Source organism: Hylobates moloch, unplaced genomic scaffold, assembly GCF_009828535.3.
Source record: "Hylobates moloch isolate HMO894 unplaced genomic scaffold, HMol_V3 SCAFFOLD_5, whole genome shotgun sequence".
Lineage (NCBI taxonomy): Eukaryota > Metazoa > Chordata > Mammalia > Primates > Hylobatidae > Hylobates > Hylobates moloch.
Genome location: NW_026652280.1, coordinates 55993258 through 56008089, shown reverse-complemented (window position 1 = coordinate 56008089; position 14832 = coordinate 55993258). Strand labels below are relative to the sequence as shown.

General features: G+C 43.5%; 1 protein-coding gene across 2 annotated transcripts in view; it reads right to left on the bottom strand.

Moving 5' to 3' along the window:
- The window catches only part of ANKRD29 (ankyrin repeat domain 29), a 60532-nt gene that overhangs the window by 18605 nt on the left and 27095 nt on the right, over positions 1 to 14832 (bottom strand). For both annotated transcript variants that reach the window (XM_032152641.2, XM_032152642.2), the window contains exons 5-6: positions 13478 to 13576; positions 9310 to 9408 (exon numbers count right to left, since the gene is read on the bottom strand). In XM_032152641.2, the coding sequence (XP_032008532.1) occupies positions 9310 to 9408; positions 13478 to 13576 (198 nt within the window). The remainder of the gene's footprint in view (positions 1 to 9309; positions 9409 to 13477; positions 13577 to 14832) is intronic.

The window sequence follows — 14832 nt, the reverse complement described above, 5'->3', positions numbered from 1 at the left end:
GGGAAAGGATTTTCTCTTCTTTTGAGAAACCAGGAAAGTTACAAGCCCTTTAGAGAAGTTCTGCTCTCTGCTGGTGCCCAGGAGATAGGAGAGAAATGGCCGTGGGAGTTTCAGAGTCAGTGGTCCCCCAGTCCCCATGGCCCACATCCATCTAGCACCTGGGTATCCAGGAGTCCCGTCTGCCTGTGGGAAATCAGAAGCGACAGAGAAACAGTTGGCTGGAGTGTGCCTGGGGTTGGGAAGACAAGGCCACAGCACCCTGACTTCCTGAGTAGATACAATGGCCAGGCCAGCAGACAATGGCGAGACCAGCTGTGTCCCTGCGGTGTAAGAGTGCAGGACGCTTGCAGATCAGCACGAGGGCCATGCATGAGTCTCCCCACCCCCATCTCAATGCCAGGATGATAGTCTGACTCTTAGGTCCCTTCAGAGAGAAGGGCAGGAGGGAGCAGGATCCAGAATGGGCTAAAGGTAACCTCTGAGGTAATTATGGTAATATGCCCCAAGAGACTGTTTTAGCCAGATAAGACTGAATTACCCATGGGGGGAAGGGGGGCTGAAGATCAAAATGATTCAGTTATAGAATATAAAGTTACATTTTCTGCTGCAATGTGTAATTTCAACCTTAGCCTACTAGCAGAAGCAGGCACAAGATTGTTGCCCATTGCTGTCCTGGGAAAGGGAGAGAGGATGAAGACATCTGAGCTGGGTCAGGGAAGCTGGTGACTTGGAAGCCCAGGAGGATCTGGGGGTGCTGAAGAGCAGTCACAGGATGTTGGGACCTGTCTTAGGAGAGACAGTGGAAGAGGTGCTGAAACAAAGGATAGAGGGAAGCGGAAGACACTTTAACCTACTTCATAATTTTTCCAGGGTCCTCTTGGTGGAAATATTCTTGAATCTAAATATTATCATGAGCAATTTGTACTTTAATTTGTACTTTAGTTTAAAAGCACTTCCATATTCTTTGATCTTCCCAATTCAGGACTTAATTAATCAATAATTCAAGCAACCAATAACGATAGTTATTATTGGAGACAGGACTCTGTTACCTAGACTGGAGTACAGTGGCATGATCAAGGCTCACTGTAGCCTCGACATCCTGGGCTCAAATGACCCTCCTGTCTCAGCCTTCCTAGTAGCTGAGACTACAGGTGTGCACCACCATGCCCAGCTAATTTTTTTTTCTTTTTTTCTTTTTGTAGAGATGGGGCCTTGCTTTGTTGCCTAAGTTGTTCTTGAACTCTTGGCCTCCAGCGATCCTCCCACTTCAGCCTCCCAAAGTGCTGAGATTACAGGTGTGAACCCAGACTTCTAAGTCTCAAGCAGAGTGCTAAAAATAAGTCCTGGAGAAGAGACATGGAGGTTTCCATACGACTGCAGTGCCATCATAAAGTATGGACAAAAATGCACAAAATCAAACAGGAGGGAGGGCTGCTGCATGGGGAATGAGGGCTCAGTGTCCTGGATAAAGTGCTATCTGATCCGGGTCTTGAAGAAGGACCAGGATTTTGCTAGGTGGGAGAAAGGGGAAGGGTCGTTTGAAGGAGAAGGAAAAGCAGCTACAGTCACAGTGGCTTGGACAGGCATGGCTCCTTCACGCAGGGTGGGAAATCCAGCTGCTGTAGCCAGAGGGGTGCGGGTGGGACCCTGGGAGGCAGGAGGGGAGTGTGGGTCCAAGCCGGTGCCAATACTAATGCGCTTCTTCCTCCGTGCCTGCTCTGGGTCTGTTTTGTTCTTTGTCACTCTCTCCACCAGAGGGCGGGCAGGGAGAGGCAGCCAGCGAAAAACGGCAGCCAGCTGTCTGTCTATTCAATGTGCTTTTCAATGGCTTGGTCATTATTAGTAAACTTGTATTAACAATTGAAACTAATATGTGGGAAAATGCTAAAAGGTGCTATATTGTGAAAAATTGTCTGTCTGTCTGTCTGTCTGTCTGTCTGTCTATCTATCTATCTATCTATCTATCTATCTATCTATCTATCTACCTACCTACCTACCTACCTATCATGGAGTCTTGCTCTGTTGCACAGGCTGGAGTGCAGTGGTGCCATCTCAGATCACTGCAACCTCCACCACCTGGATTCAAGAGATCCTCCTGCCTCGGCCTCCCGAGAGGCTGAAACTACAGGCATGCACCACCACACCCGGCTAATTTTTGTATTTTAAGTAGAGATGGGGTTTCACCATGTTGGCCTGGCTGGTCTCAAACTCCTGACCTCAAGTGATCCACCCGCCTTGGTCTCCCACAGTGCTGGGATTACAGGCATGAGCCACCGTGCCTGGCCAAAAAATTATTATTATCAATTTAGAACATCAATGATAACACTCATCATATATATCATCTTAATTGGAATAGTCATGGGAGGTGGAAAAAGCAATCAGTTCTTCCTGGCTGTAAGACCTTAGGCAAATCACTCTCAGTCTGAGTGTCCTCTTAGGAAAAATTATTAGCTTCACAGAGATAAGTGAGAAAACATATACAAAGGTGGTGAGCATGAGCACTGGCTCACAGATGCTTAGGAAATGTTAATTGCATCTGAGTAGTATTTATCATGAGAAACAATAAGCCTCTTAATTTGTACTTTTGTTCACAAAATACTTCCATATGCTTTTTAATTTGATTCTTCCATCAACCCTGTGAGATAACTGACTGTGAGCAGGTAGGAATGAGTGGGAAAATGAGATTTGAGGGCCGCCTGTGTATTTCATTACTAGTAATTACATCTCCAAATCTGATTCTGGAACCCAGGGAGTTGCATGTAAGTTAGAGCATTATTGTCAGATCAGATTACCTATCAGTTGATTATTTAGTTTATGAATTAGGAGAGGTTTTCCTCTTTTGTACACCTTAATTTCTGTTTTCTCTTATTTTTTCTTTCTGGTATAATGGTTAGAGCCTTCATTTTCATCATGAAAATGATGGGGTGCAGTGGCTCACACCTGTAATCCCAGCACTTTGGGGGGGCCAAGGCGGGAGGATGGCTTGAGCCCAGGAGTTTGAGACAGCCTCAGCAACACAGTGAGGCCCCCATCTCTATAAAAAAAGAACAATGATTTTATATGTTTTTTTTTTTTTTGAGATGGAGTCTCGCTGTCACCCAGGCTGGAGTGCAGTGGCACAATCTTGGCTCACTGCAAGCTCCACCTCCCGGGTTCACTCCATTCTCTTGCCTCAGCCTCCCGAGTAGCTGGGACCACAGGCGCCCACTACCACGCCTGGCTAATTTTTTTGTATTTTTAGTAGAGATGGGGTTTCACCATGTTAGGCAGGATGGTCTCGATCTCCTGACCTTGTAATCTGCCCATCTCGGCCTCCCAAAGTGCTGGGATTACAGGTGTGAGCCACTGCACCCGGTGATTTTATATATTTTTTTAAATTAAAGATAGAAAAATGATTTTGAAAATGATGAAAAGTAAGTCAATTTAGCTCCTTTTTGTAGAGTTTTGGAATGTATCAAAATGTGAAAAAACATTTAAAAATATTCAAATAGGTTTTTGAATACTTCCATATACTTTGATATTTTTAATATTTTGATATTAAATCAAATAAATCATTGTGAAGTTATAACCTCTACAGCACTTTTTTTAAAAAGGTAATGGCTGGGCATGGTGATTCACACCTGTAATCCCAGCACTTTGGGAGGCCGAGGTGGGGCGAAACGCTTGAGGCCTGGAGTTTGAGACTAGCCTGGCCAATATGGCGAAACCCCGTCTCAACTAAAAATACAAAAGTTAGCCGGGTGTGGTGGTGCACGCCTGTAGTCCCAGCAACTCAGGATTCTGAAGCAGGAGAATCACTTGAGCCCGGGAGGCGGAGGTTGCAGTGAGCCAAGATCACGCCTCTGCACTCTAGCCTGGGCTACAGAGTGAGACTCCATCTCAAAAAAAAAAAAAAAAAAATAGAACATTTAGCTTGAAGAAGAATGAGATTCATAGGGTTATGATAGCTGTCTTTTACTATGTGTGTGTATATCAAGTAGAAAAGGATTTAGACCAATTTTTCAGACCAAGTGATAGAAAGAAGACAGATGGGTGAAACCTGCATGGAGACTTGGGGTCAATGTATAAAAGTTTAATGAGTATTGGCTAAGACCAAAGAAACTGATCAGAGAGGAGTGAGTTCCCCATGCCTAGAGGTGTTCAACAGTAGCTGATTATCATAGAAAGGATTCGAGTACCGATGGATGGCTAAATTTAGAGTGAGTTGTGTAGTTTCCTCCAACTCTGTCATTCCCTCATTTGATTCGAGATCATTTTTACAGCCAGATCACGGCATGAGATGGAGTATATGACACAACCTGTATTAAAGACTAACCTTGTATGGTCTTATTTAGGCTCCTGAGAGTATTTGGAACAAAGAACTAAAACCTTCCTCTTCTGTGGGAATGAGTATCTGAAGCGGCACTAACTCTTTGCTTCCACGATTTCCAGCCATCACACTTGGGTTACTTCTACCTACAGGGTTAGGCCAGTCAGAAAGTCTTGGGGACCAATTCTATTCTAAGTTGGGAGTCCAAGAGCTGTGAGGAACCTTGACTGTGGCAGAGGGAGTTCAATATTGAGATAATTTTCTTACCCACCCTACCCTGACCTGGAGCCTATTTCTTATGATTGTCCCTTGCACCATGTGCCTGGCCCAGCAAATGGGTCTGTAAGAGATGTTACCAGATGCTCATTGCCCGTGGTCTGACTCTATCCTCCCCAGTCAAGGGTGATGGGACTGAGGATAGGCAGGCCAGCCAGTCACTGTGGCCTGGTGCACAAAGATGAGCTGTGACAATGACATGGCTATCCCCAGAGTTTGGCAGTCTGATCCATAAACCTGGGGACCACATACAAGATAAGTAAGCAGACGAAACTGGTAAAAAAAGAAAGGAGTGGGGAGAGAAAGAGATATGAAGAGACTTTGAGATGACAGAGAACACACAGCTCACTAGAGAAAGTGCAGCCTTGATTTCTGATGGGTTTTCTGTTCCAATGAGGCCTGGTTGGAATAGAAATGATAATAATAGCAATACCTAACATTGCACTGGGTGTGTATCAGCTACTGCATTAAGAGTTTTGCAGGGATTATTTTATTTAATTCTCACAGTCGTCCTAAAATACTGAGATTCAGGGAGAGTAGGCAACTTGCTAAGGTCACACAGTTAATAAGCAAAATGGGGCCTCTGTTTCATTTTAAGATATCCATATCCCCATAATTTCCAAGCTGCTCTCCACCCAAAAAATCTGGGTCTGCTCCCTAGCTGCCTCTTACAGTCTTCCTGGGGCTGATGTCCTGCTTATGAGTCTGGGCCCTACATCTGGAGCCTTCTTCTAACTCTCAGGCACTGATCACTAAATGCTGCAGGCTTCCAGACCTGCTCTGCACCAGCCATGGGGATCTTCTGGCAGTTGGCACACTTTTTCTGAGTGTGTACCATGTGCAAAGGGAACAAGACAGAGTCCCTGCCCTTGACAAGCAGCAAGGACTTCCTATGGCTGTCTCCTCCCATTTCCAAACCCTCAGGATTCTACGCCAATCTTTTGGCTCCTTCTCCCACTGCCATTGATGGGTTCACCTCTCCAAGCTTCCGACCTGGGAGAACATTTACTTTCCGGGCCCAGCTACTCTGTGTACAAGTCAAGGCTTCTGTTAGGAGAAGGCACTTTATTAGATGGCTTTTCCTCCAGGCTTCAAAGAAATACTGTTTAGCACATGAAAAAGACTAGATAGAGATGAGTTATGACTGACTAACCTCAGCTCTGGGTTAATAGGATCAGACCTTTGCATTCTATAAAAGTATTGTTTTAATAAGGTGGGTGAGTTGAGTTGGGAAAATATATGTCAAGGCATTTGGTTAATAGAAAAATAGAAATAGCCACCTCAGCTAGTGATTAAAAAGGTCTGACTCATATCAACTCAACTTGGTGAGGACACATGGAAAGAAATGAAAATGAATTTTTAGAGTGAAATCTGTATTTCAATGATCTCTGTGACTCTTGACCTTTTGGCTTAGGACAATATGGAAGGAAGATATTTTTTGAAGTTTCAAATCAAGAACATAGTCTTCCTAATATCTGGCTATGACTAGCTTTGGGATTATGATTCCTCATCCCAAAGTACTAAAAAGGTCTTCATTTAGTTCTCAGTGATAGAGTTACAAAGAAAAGCCATCCCACTACAGTTCAGATTCCCTGAAGCTCATATCAAATGTCAGCTGAGTAATTTCAACGTAACTTTGTCAACATCCTGTTACAGGATATCATAATAAAATGGTAGGGCTTCATAGAATGTCAGTGCAACAATTACAAATCAGATTTAGCCAAAAGTATTAGGAGATTAACCAGGCAGGTATCCCTGTCCTCATTTTGTAAATTCAAGGATTTTCCAATAATGACTCAATGTGTCAGCTGAGATTTCAGAATAAAACACTGGTTTCCAAATGCTCTACCTACAGAATATTTTACCATGTGCAGGCCATTTTAATAGAAACTTTTAATTAGACTTTTTTTTTAAACCCCCTTATAACTTGTGACAAAGTCAGCCATGACTGGTATCACTTTTGTCACACGCATGGCACTGTTTTCTTGGAACATAATAAATATGCAGAGTTTACACTTTTAGAGAAGACGGAACTTGAGCTAGTCTGACCTGGATAGATAACAACCTCTAATTATAAGCTCACAGTAGGTAATAAAAATTATTATGATTTGAGGGCACAATGGGGTGAGTGTACTCTACAAAAAGGAAAAATTCCATTGCTTTTTTTCCCCAAAGCAATTCTTATTTTATAAGATACCCTTTTCCTGAATAACAATTCTTTTAGGGCTAAACTCAAAATAATTCAAAACGATTGCATTAGATGCAGTCTTTAGAAGGTGTAGCACTTGCTCCTTGACCAGAGGGTGGATCCCTGCACTCAAAGACTAGGTCATCCACTTTGACCAGGTTATCCTAACTCTTGAGGAAGAAAAAACAGCTATGGTGTGTTGTGGTTACTGCTGCAATGTTGGTTTACTCTTTAACTTCTTGGCTTCAACATCACTGCATGACTCATTTTAGGTTTAAGTGGGCATGGCTCATGCAACATTTGAAATATAATCTCTTATATCGACTTGGTTTTTTACAAACAGTACTTTAGGCATATAAAGAATAAAATTCAAAGTGCCAGAAATTATTTTGGAAAGATGTACTAATAGAGAGACTTGATAATCTTGATAACCTCACATTCTAAATTCACAGTTGTATCTTCAATAATGGCCCCCAAATCAAACTTAGGCAATCTAAAAATAACCAATTCCTTTTACTAATTTTAGTAAAATGAATCCTCTGATTCAGAATCAATCAACAATAACAAAATAAGAAGGACCAATACGAAAATATTAAACTCCAGTCCTCGAAAGTCAACTCTAGCAGGTACAGAAGTAAAACTTTTTCGAAACTGCTTCCTTTCCCAGGTGTATTCCTGGGGCCACCTAAGAATAACTTTACAATTCTAAAAATATAACCTTACATTGGTAGCACTGTCTGGCACATGATAAGTACTCAAGAAATATTGATTGAATGCTGAATAAAACAATTATTTAAAATGTGGGCATTTGAAGAGATCATCAGGTTCATCCTGCTCAGCCTCCTAGTTTTCAGTGATGAAAGTCAGGCCTAGAGAGGTTGATTCACTTGTTCAAAACCACACAGCTCAAATTATTCGCAGAGATGGATCAAGAACTCGGGATTCCTGACCTCAAAACCACTTTGCTTTCCTGACTTCAAACCACTCTGCCCAAAGGCTCTTTCTTTTTCTCAGGCTCCTTATGTGCTTGGGCTTCTAAAGACCAAAGAAACCTCTGTCCAAGAGCTCAGACCAACCTTAAAGTTCTCATAGCTATTCATTATGTGAACACAGAGAGGCGTTCCTTTATTAGGTCATATTACAGTGGAGATGTGCCTGGGTATGAAATCAGCTTGACTTTTTCCTAGGAAACTACCTTTATAGTAATGTTTCCTTAATTTGAAATGTTTTGTTAAAAATAAATTAATCTGGCACCAGGCATGGTGGCTCACACCTGTAACGCCAGCACTTTGGGAGCCCAAGGGGTGTGGATCACTTGAGGCCAGGAGTTCAAGACCAGCCTGGGTAACATGGCTCTCTACCAAAATGTATCTCTACTAAAAATACAAAAATTAGCTGGGTGTGGTGGCACGCACCTGTAATTGTAGCTATTTGGGAGGCTGAGGCACAAGAACCCAGGAGGCGAAGGTTGCAATGGGTCAAGATCATGCCACCACACTCCAGCCTGGACAACAGAGCAAGACGTTGTCTCAAAAAAAAAAAAAAAAAAGTTAATCTGGGCAAAAATAGTACCTACACAAGAGAAGCTAATTATAATACCGTACATTTGGAAGGTTCTTCACTGTTTATAAAGTGCTGCCTGTATAATCTTGCATTTCTGTTCTTTTTTCTTCTTTTTAAAAATTATTACTCTTTTTTTGAGACAGAGTCTTGTTCTATTGCCAAGACTGGAGTGCAGTGGTGCGATCTTGGCTTATTGCAACCTCTACCTCCCAGGTTCAAGTGATTCTCCTGCCTCAGCCTCCCAAGTAGTTGGGATTACAGGCATGCGCCACCATGCCTGGCTAATTTTTGTATTTTTAGTAGAGACGGGGTTTCATCATGTTGGCCAGGCTGGCCTCAAACTCCTGGCCTCAAGTGATCCTCCTGCCTCGGCCTCCCAGGGTGCTGGGATTATAGGCATGAGCCACCACTCCCAGCCTACACTTCTGTTCTTTTACTTTCAGTTAATTGAATTGCTAGCTGTTAGCTTGCTATTGGTAAATGAAGTCTCAACAGCATAACAATTGTGAGAGATGAAGGTGCAGAACCTCCTAATGATTCCAACGGCATGGGCTCCTCTTTGGCTTGGTGGAAGAAGTGGCGGGCAGGTAGTAAGGCAGCATTATCAGCAGGGGCCAGGCTACCTGACCCACATCTGTTTACCTATGTTCCAGGCCAGCCTGCACTCATTAGATCAGTGCAGCCATAATTTGTTTGCACAGGAGGTGGCAGAGTGTGTACTTGACCCCAGACATCAAATACTTAAGTTTTGAAAGTACTGAACTGTGATGTCAGCTTGGTTTCACAGGCTTTCAGGTCAGCTCAGAGCATAGAACAGGAGATACCCTAATCAAAGATTAACTTTTCATCACAGAAGCAGAAGGGTTTAAAGGATGCCTTGAGCTCACTGGTTATCTCAGGTATGTGCTGCCAGGGGACACCCAGACCTCCCCATGCTCAATGTGCTCGGGCAAATGGCAACAGTGGACATTACCTGCCTTGGCTGGTTGACTTTTGCTCCTGAAGCCAGCAGTAATCGAATAACATCCAAGTAACCACCTTGGGCAGCTAGGAAGAGGGCAGTGGCTCCATCCTGAGAGAGAACAAATTAAAAGCATTAAAAACATTATCTTTCACACTTATTTTAAAAGAAATTAGGGCAGGCGCAGTGGCTCATGCCTATAATCCCAGCACTTTGGGAGGCCGAGGTAGGTGAATCCAGGAGATGGAGACCAGCCTGGCCAACATGGTGAAATCCCGTCTCTGCTAAAAACACAAAAATTAGGCTGGGCACGGCGGCTCACGACTGTAATCCTAGCAATTTGGGAGGCCGAGGCAGGTGGATCACCTGACGTCAGGACTTCCAGACCAGCCTGGCCAACAGGGTGATACCCCATCTCTACTAAAAATACAAAAAATTAGCCGGGCATGGTGGTGGGCACCTATAATCCCAGCTACTCCGGAGGCTGAGGCAGGAGAATCGCTTGCACCTGGAGGCAGAGGTTGCAGTGAGCTGAGATCACGCCACTTCATTCCAGCCTGGGCAAAAGAGCGAAACTCCTCCTCAAAAAACAAAAAATCAAAAAATCAAAAACAAATAAAAATACAAAAATTAGCCAGGTGTAATGCTGCGTACCTGTAATCCAGGTACTCGGGAGGCTGAGGCAGAAGAATCTCTTGAACCCAGGAGGTGGAGGTTACAGTGAGCCAAGATTGCATCACTGCATTCCAGCCTGGGCAACAGAGTGAGACTCTGTCTCAAAATAAATAAAATAAAATAAATTAGATTTAAAATATACACATTTAATATAATTTTCCATCTTCATCTCTTTGTAGTTTTCCACCTTTTTGTCAATGAAGAGCCAAATGTTAGATATACAAATCCCCCAAACCTCATTTTTAAAAAATTTATTTTTAATATATTTTTAAATTTCTAAAAGTTCTTTTTTTTTAATTAGCTGGGCGAGGTGGCAGGTGCTTATAGTCCCAGCTACTTGGGGGCACTGAGGCAGGAGGATCACTTGAGCCTGGGAAGTTGAGGTTACAGTGAGTCATGTTTGTGCCATTGCACCCCAAGCTTAGGGAACAAAGTGCGACCCTGTCTCAAAAAAAAAAAAAAAGAAAAAAAGAATTGAGAGTAAAAGGTGTCCTTTTAATTAGATCTTTCCTACCCTTTTCTCTTTCTTGTCCCCTTATCCTTGTTCCCCCAACATGAGGGTTCTGCAAGGATTAAGATACAATATGCAGCTGGGTACGATGGCATACACCTGTGGTCCCAACTACTCAAGAGGCTGAGGCAGGGGGATTGCTTGACCCCAGGAGTTCAAGACCAGCCCTGGAAACATAGCAAGACCTTGTCTCTCTCTCTCCTTCTTCTTTTTTTTTTTTTTTTTTGCAACAGGGTCTCCCTCTGTCACCCAGACCTGGAGTGTAGTGGTGCGACCACAGCTCAATGCAGCGTCAACCTCCTCAGCTCAAGCGATCCTCCCACCTCAGCCTCCTGAGTTGTTGGGACTACAGGCATGCATCACCACATCCAGTTAATTTTTTAAAAAAATTTATAGTAGACACAGGGTCTTGCTATGTTGCCCAGGCTGGTCTCAAATGCTTGGGTTCAAGTGATCCTCCTGCCTCTGCCTCCCAAAGCGCTAGGATTACAGGCATGAGCCACCACATCCAGATGACCCTGTCTCTAACACAAAACAAGACAAGACAAAACAAAACAAAACACAAAAGAACCCTGTAAGATGTTTTCAATACAACTGCCCTAGAAACCATCTCCACAAAGTGGCTCTCTGCCAGCCCAGCAGACACCAACAACACTTATAAACACAAAAAAGCACTCCTGCATAAAGCCCAGAGGAGCAAGTGGCCCTTTTCCAGTGCTCTTTAGTTTTCGTCTTAACTGAGTATCTATGCCTTCTGGGCATTTCTGTTTTCTTGGACACATGTCACTTGGTGCTTTCGGCAGACGTGTGGATCAGCTGAGAGCATGCATTCTCCCCGGATGCTCCCTTCAGCCTGATAACATTCGCAGCGCAGGGTGAGCTTCATTGTTTTCAGACCACAGTGGAAAACACCCAGCAAACCCAGCTAATTACCACACCTCCCATTGGGAACACTAACCTCAAGCAAAAATATAAGACATGTTTCCCTGCAAGTCCAGCCACGTATGTCACGTGGAGGGTCCTGGATTTCCAGTGGGTGTCAGCTGAGCTGCCAAACTGCCCTCCAGGCAATCATTAAGAAATTAATCAGCCTGTACAGATTTTCAAGCAGATGTTTTATATGGGGATAAAATTTTCGGAAAGTCTACCATGTCCTTAGCTGCTGAAAACTCTCAGGAATTTTCTTTTTCTTTTTTTAATTTTTTTTTAACTCTCAGGAATTTTCCAAGATGAACTACCCATGCACTGAATTTTTCACTGTGCATTCCAAGTTTCGGTTCTGCCCCGCCCATCCATATTTCAATTGTTTTTAAGAAAATATTTAGATTGTTTGGGTAAAGGTAAAGGTCTTAATATAAAATGGAAGTTATAATGCATGAAATTTCTTGAGTCACCTTAAAACAGAGAGGAAATTACTATGAGAAGGGGCTTTTCTTTTAACCAAAAACTTTGGCTTTTCCTATTCAATGTATATATTATATATACACATATATATACACATATATGCACTACACACTCTCAGATATACTCTACCTATATATAGCCAAAGACATATCTAACCTTTAGACCTGTGCTTCTTAGATTAGGCTACATGTGAGAACTACCTGTTGCCCAAGCTGTGCCTTCAGAGACTCCAGTTTTGTTGATCTGGGGTGGGCCTTGAGATTGGTATTTTTTTAAACCTTCCCAGAGAATTCTAATGGGCAGCCAGAGTTCAGAATCGCCTCTTTAGATCATTATCAAGTAATTCAATCATTCTACCGGTAATGTTGCAGGCTCAAAGTGTGTTACAGATTCTGAAGTGCAGAGGGTGAGGCTAGCTGCCATGAATTTCAAAGAGGCCTGCGATTTGTCAGGGTTAACCATGTAAACTCTGGAAAGGGTGTTCAAATGGAAAAGTTCACACCTACAGAGCTCATTACATGTCTATGAAAGTATAGTGCCCCAGGCATAAGGGTTAAATACCTAGCTGTAAGACAGCCTAAAATACGGTTCCTAGATAATTGGAAGTAGGAATTTTTCCACTCTTCACCATAAGACTGTCAAGTCAATTCATCTCCCTATATTCTATTTTCGCCTACAAAACTGGAGTAATGTTTGCCATAAATCCTATGGCATTATAGCGACAATCAATTGAAAGGCCCTTGGGTGATGTGCTAATTGACAGTTAGCTGCAAACAGACCAGCACTAGCAGTGGATGCCTTTCACAGGTCAATGGCATGTATATATTTCACAGAGGTCTTCATCCATCCAACCTCACTTTTCTAGCAAATACCTTAGATTTCTACTCTTTGTGCCCTTCCTCACAAATACTACAACAGTATATTTTTATATCCAATGAGCGCATTTAGAAAAATTTTGTATATTTTGTTTTTCAACAAGTCCATATGCTGGGCTTTGTAGTTTGTCATGGTATGAATAAGTATCACATGATTTTTGAAGGTCTTAATTGCACAGGTACACGAAACAGATTTAAAAGGGAGAACAAAGATGGGTAAATAAGATAAATGGTTTCTTTTTTTGTCGGTGGGGGACAGAGTCTCACTATTTCACCCAGGCTGGAGTGCAATGGTGTGATCTCAGCTCACCGCAACCTTCACCTCCTGGGTTCAAGCGATTCTCCTGCCTCAGCCTCCTGAGTAGCTGGGATTACAGGCACCCGCTACCATCCCCGGCTAAGTTTTGTATTTTTAGTAGAGCCGGGGTTTCGCCATGTTGGCCAGGCTGGTCTCGAACTCCTGACCTTGTGATCCACCCACCTCAGCCTCCCAAAGTGCTGGGATTAGAGGCGTGAACCACCGCGCCCAGCCAGATACGTGGTTTCTATATAATAAAAGCCCACCTGGTCTGCTATATATTTTTCTCTTGACTCAGACCCAAGTCCTACTGTCCATTAAAGTATTTTTGAAGTTGGCATTTCTTGGCATCTGAATTTAGACTGCAATTTTATGTGTGGTGAGAAATGTCCTAATGTCCCCCTGAAAGGCACTCACATAAAGTCGGTCATGGATGTTTGCTCCGTGCTTCAGCAAGGTCTCCACCACCTGCATGTGCCCGTACTGACTGGCAGCCAACAGGGCGGTGCCCCCGTCCTATGGACATGCAAAGTATAAACACATTAGAGGTGGCACAGGCACATAAGTCACCAGCAGATGTTCCTCACATACATAGAATTTAGGAAGAGAGTTTTCCCAAAGATAATATAACAAACTCACTTTCCCTGGTTGTTTTTTTTTTTGAGATGGAGTCTTACTCTGTTACCCAGGCTGGAGTGCAGTGGCTCGATCTCGGCTCATTGCAATCTCCGACTCCTGGGTTCAAGCGATTCTCTTGCCTCAGCCTCCCAAGTATCTGGGACTACAGGCACACGCCACCATGCCCGGTTAATTTTTGTATTTTCAGAAGAGATGGGGTTTCACTATGTTGGTCAGGCTGGTCTTGAACTCCTGACCTCAAGTGATCCGCCCGCCTTGGCCCCTCAAAGTGCTGAAATTACAGGTGTGAGCCACCATGTCCGGCCTACTTTCCCTCTTTTATCCTTTTTACTTTTTCTTTATAATTATGGCAGAGTTCATCCTAAGGACATATTATGTTGTATATGTGGGCAGCTTGCTAGAGATGTATTACAGTTATTTGACCAAGTTATTTATTGTGAATTAACTTAGAAAATTCCTATGCCAAATGCAGCATCATCTATTTGCTTCTCAATATGAGAAACACAGAACAGAAAGTCTTGTCAGTTCTTGGAATCATCAGAAAAGCCTCCCAGGGCTTCTAGCCAGAGATTTCCCGGGGAAACGCCGTCTTCTCCCTGTGATGTAACCCAGTGGTAGGCCACTGAGATTAAGGTGTTTTTATGGGGTAACCCTCTGGGGCCATTGCCCTCATGGGACAAGATCTGCTTCCATTAAAAGAGCGGATAGCTATGGCACATTCTGTGTGTCTCTCACTATCCTACTTAGTATTTTCCTTTTAACATGTGCCAATTTGTCCAGGGCTCTTTAAAAGTGTGGCCCGGGCTGGGCACGGTGGCTCATGCCTGTAATCCCAGCACTTTGGGAGGCCGAGGCGGGTGGATCACGAGGTCAGGAGATCGAGACCATCCTGGCTAACAAGGTGAAACCCCGTCTCTACTAAAAATACAAAAAATTAGCCGGGTGAGGTAGCGGGCGCCTGTAGTCCCAGCTACTCGGGAGGCTGAGGCAGGAGAATGGTGTGAACCCCGGGGGGCAGAGCCTGCAGTGAGCCGAGATCGCGCCACTGCACTCCAGCCTGGGTGAAAGAGCGAGACTCCTCAAAAAAAAAAAAAAAAAAAAAAGTGTGGCCCTAAAAACTAAGCAGAAGCCTG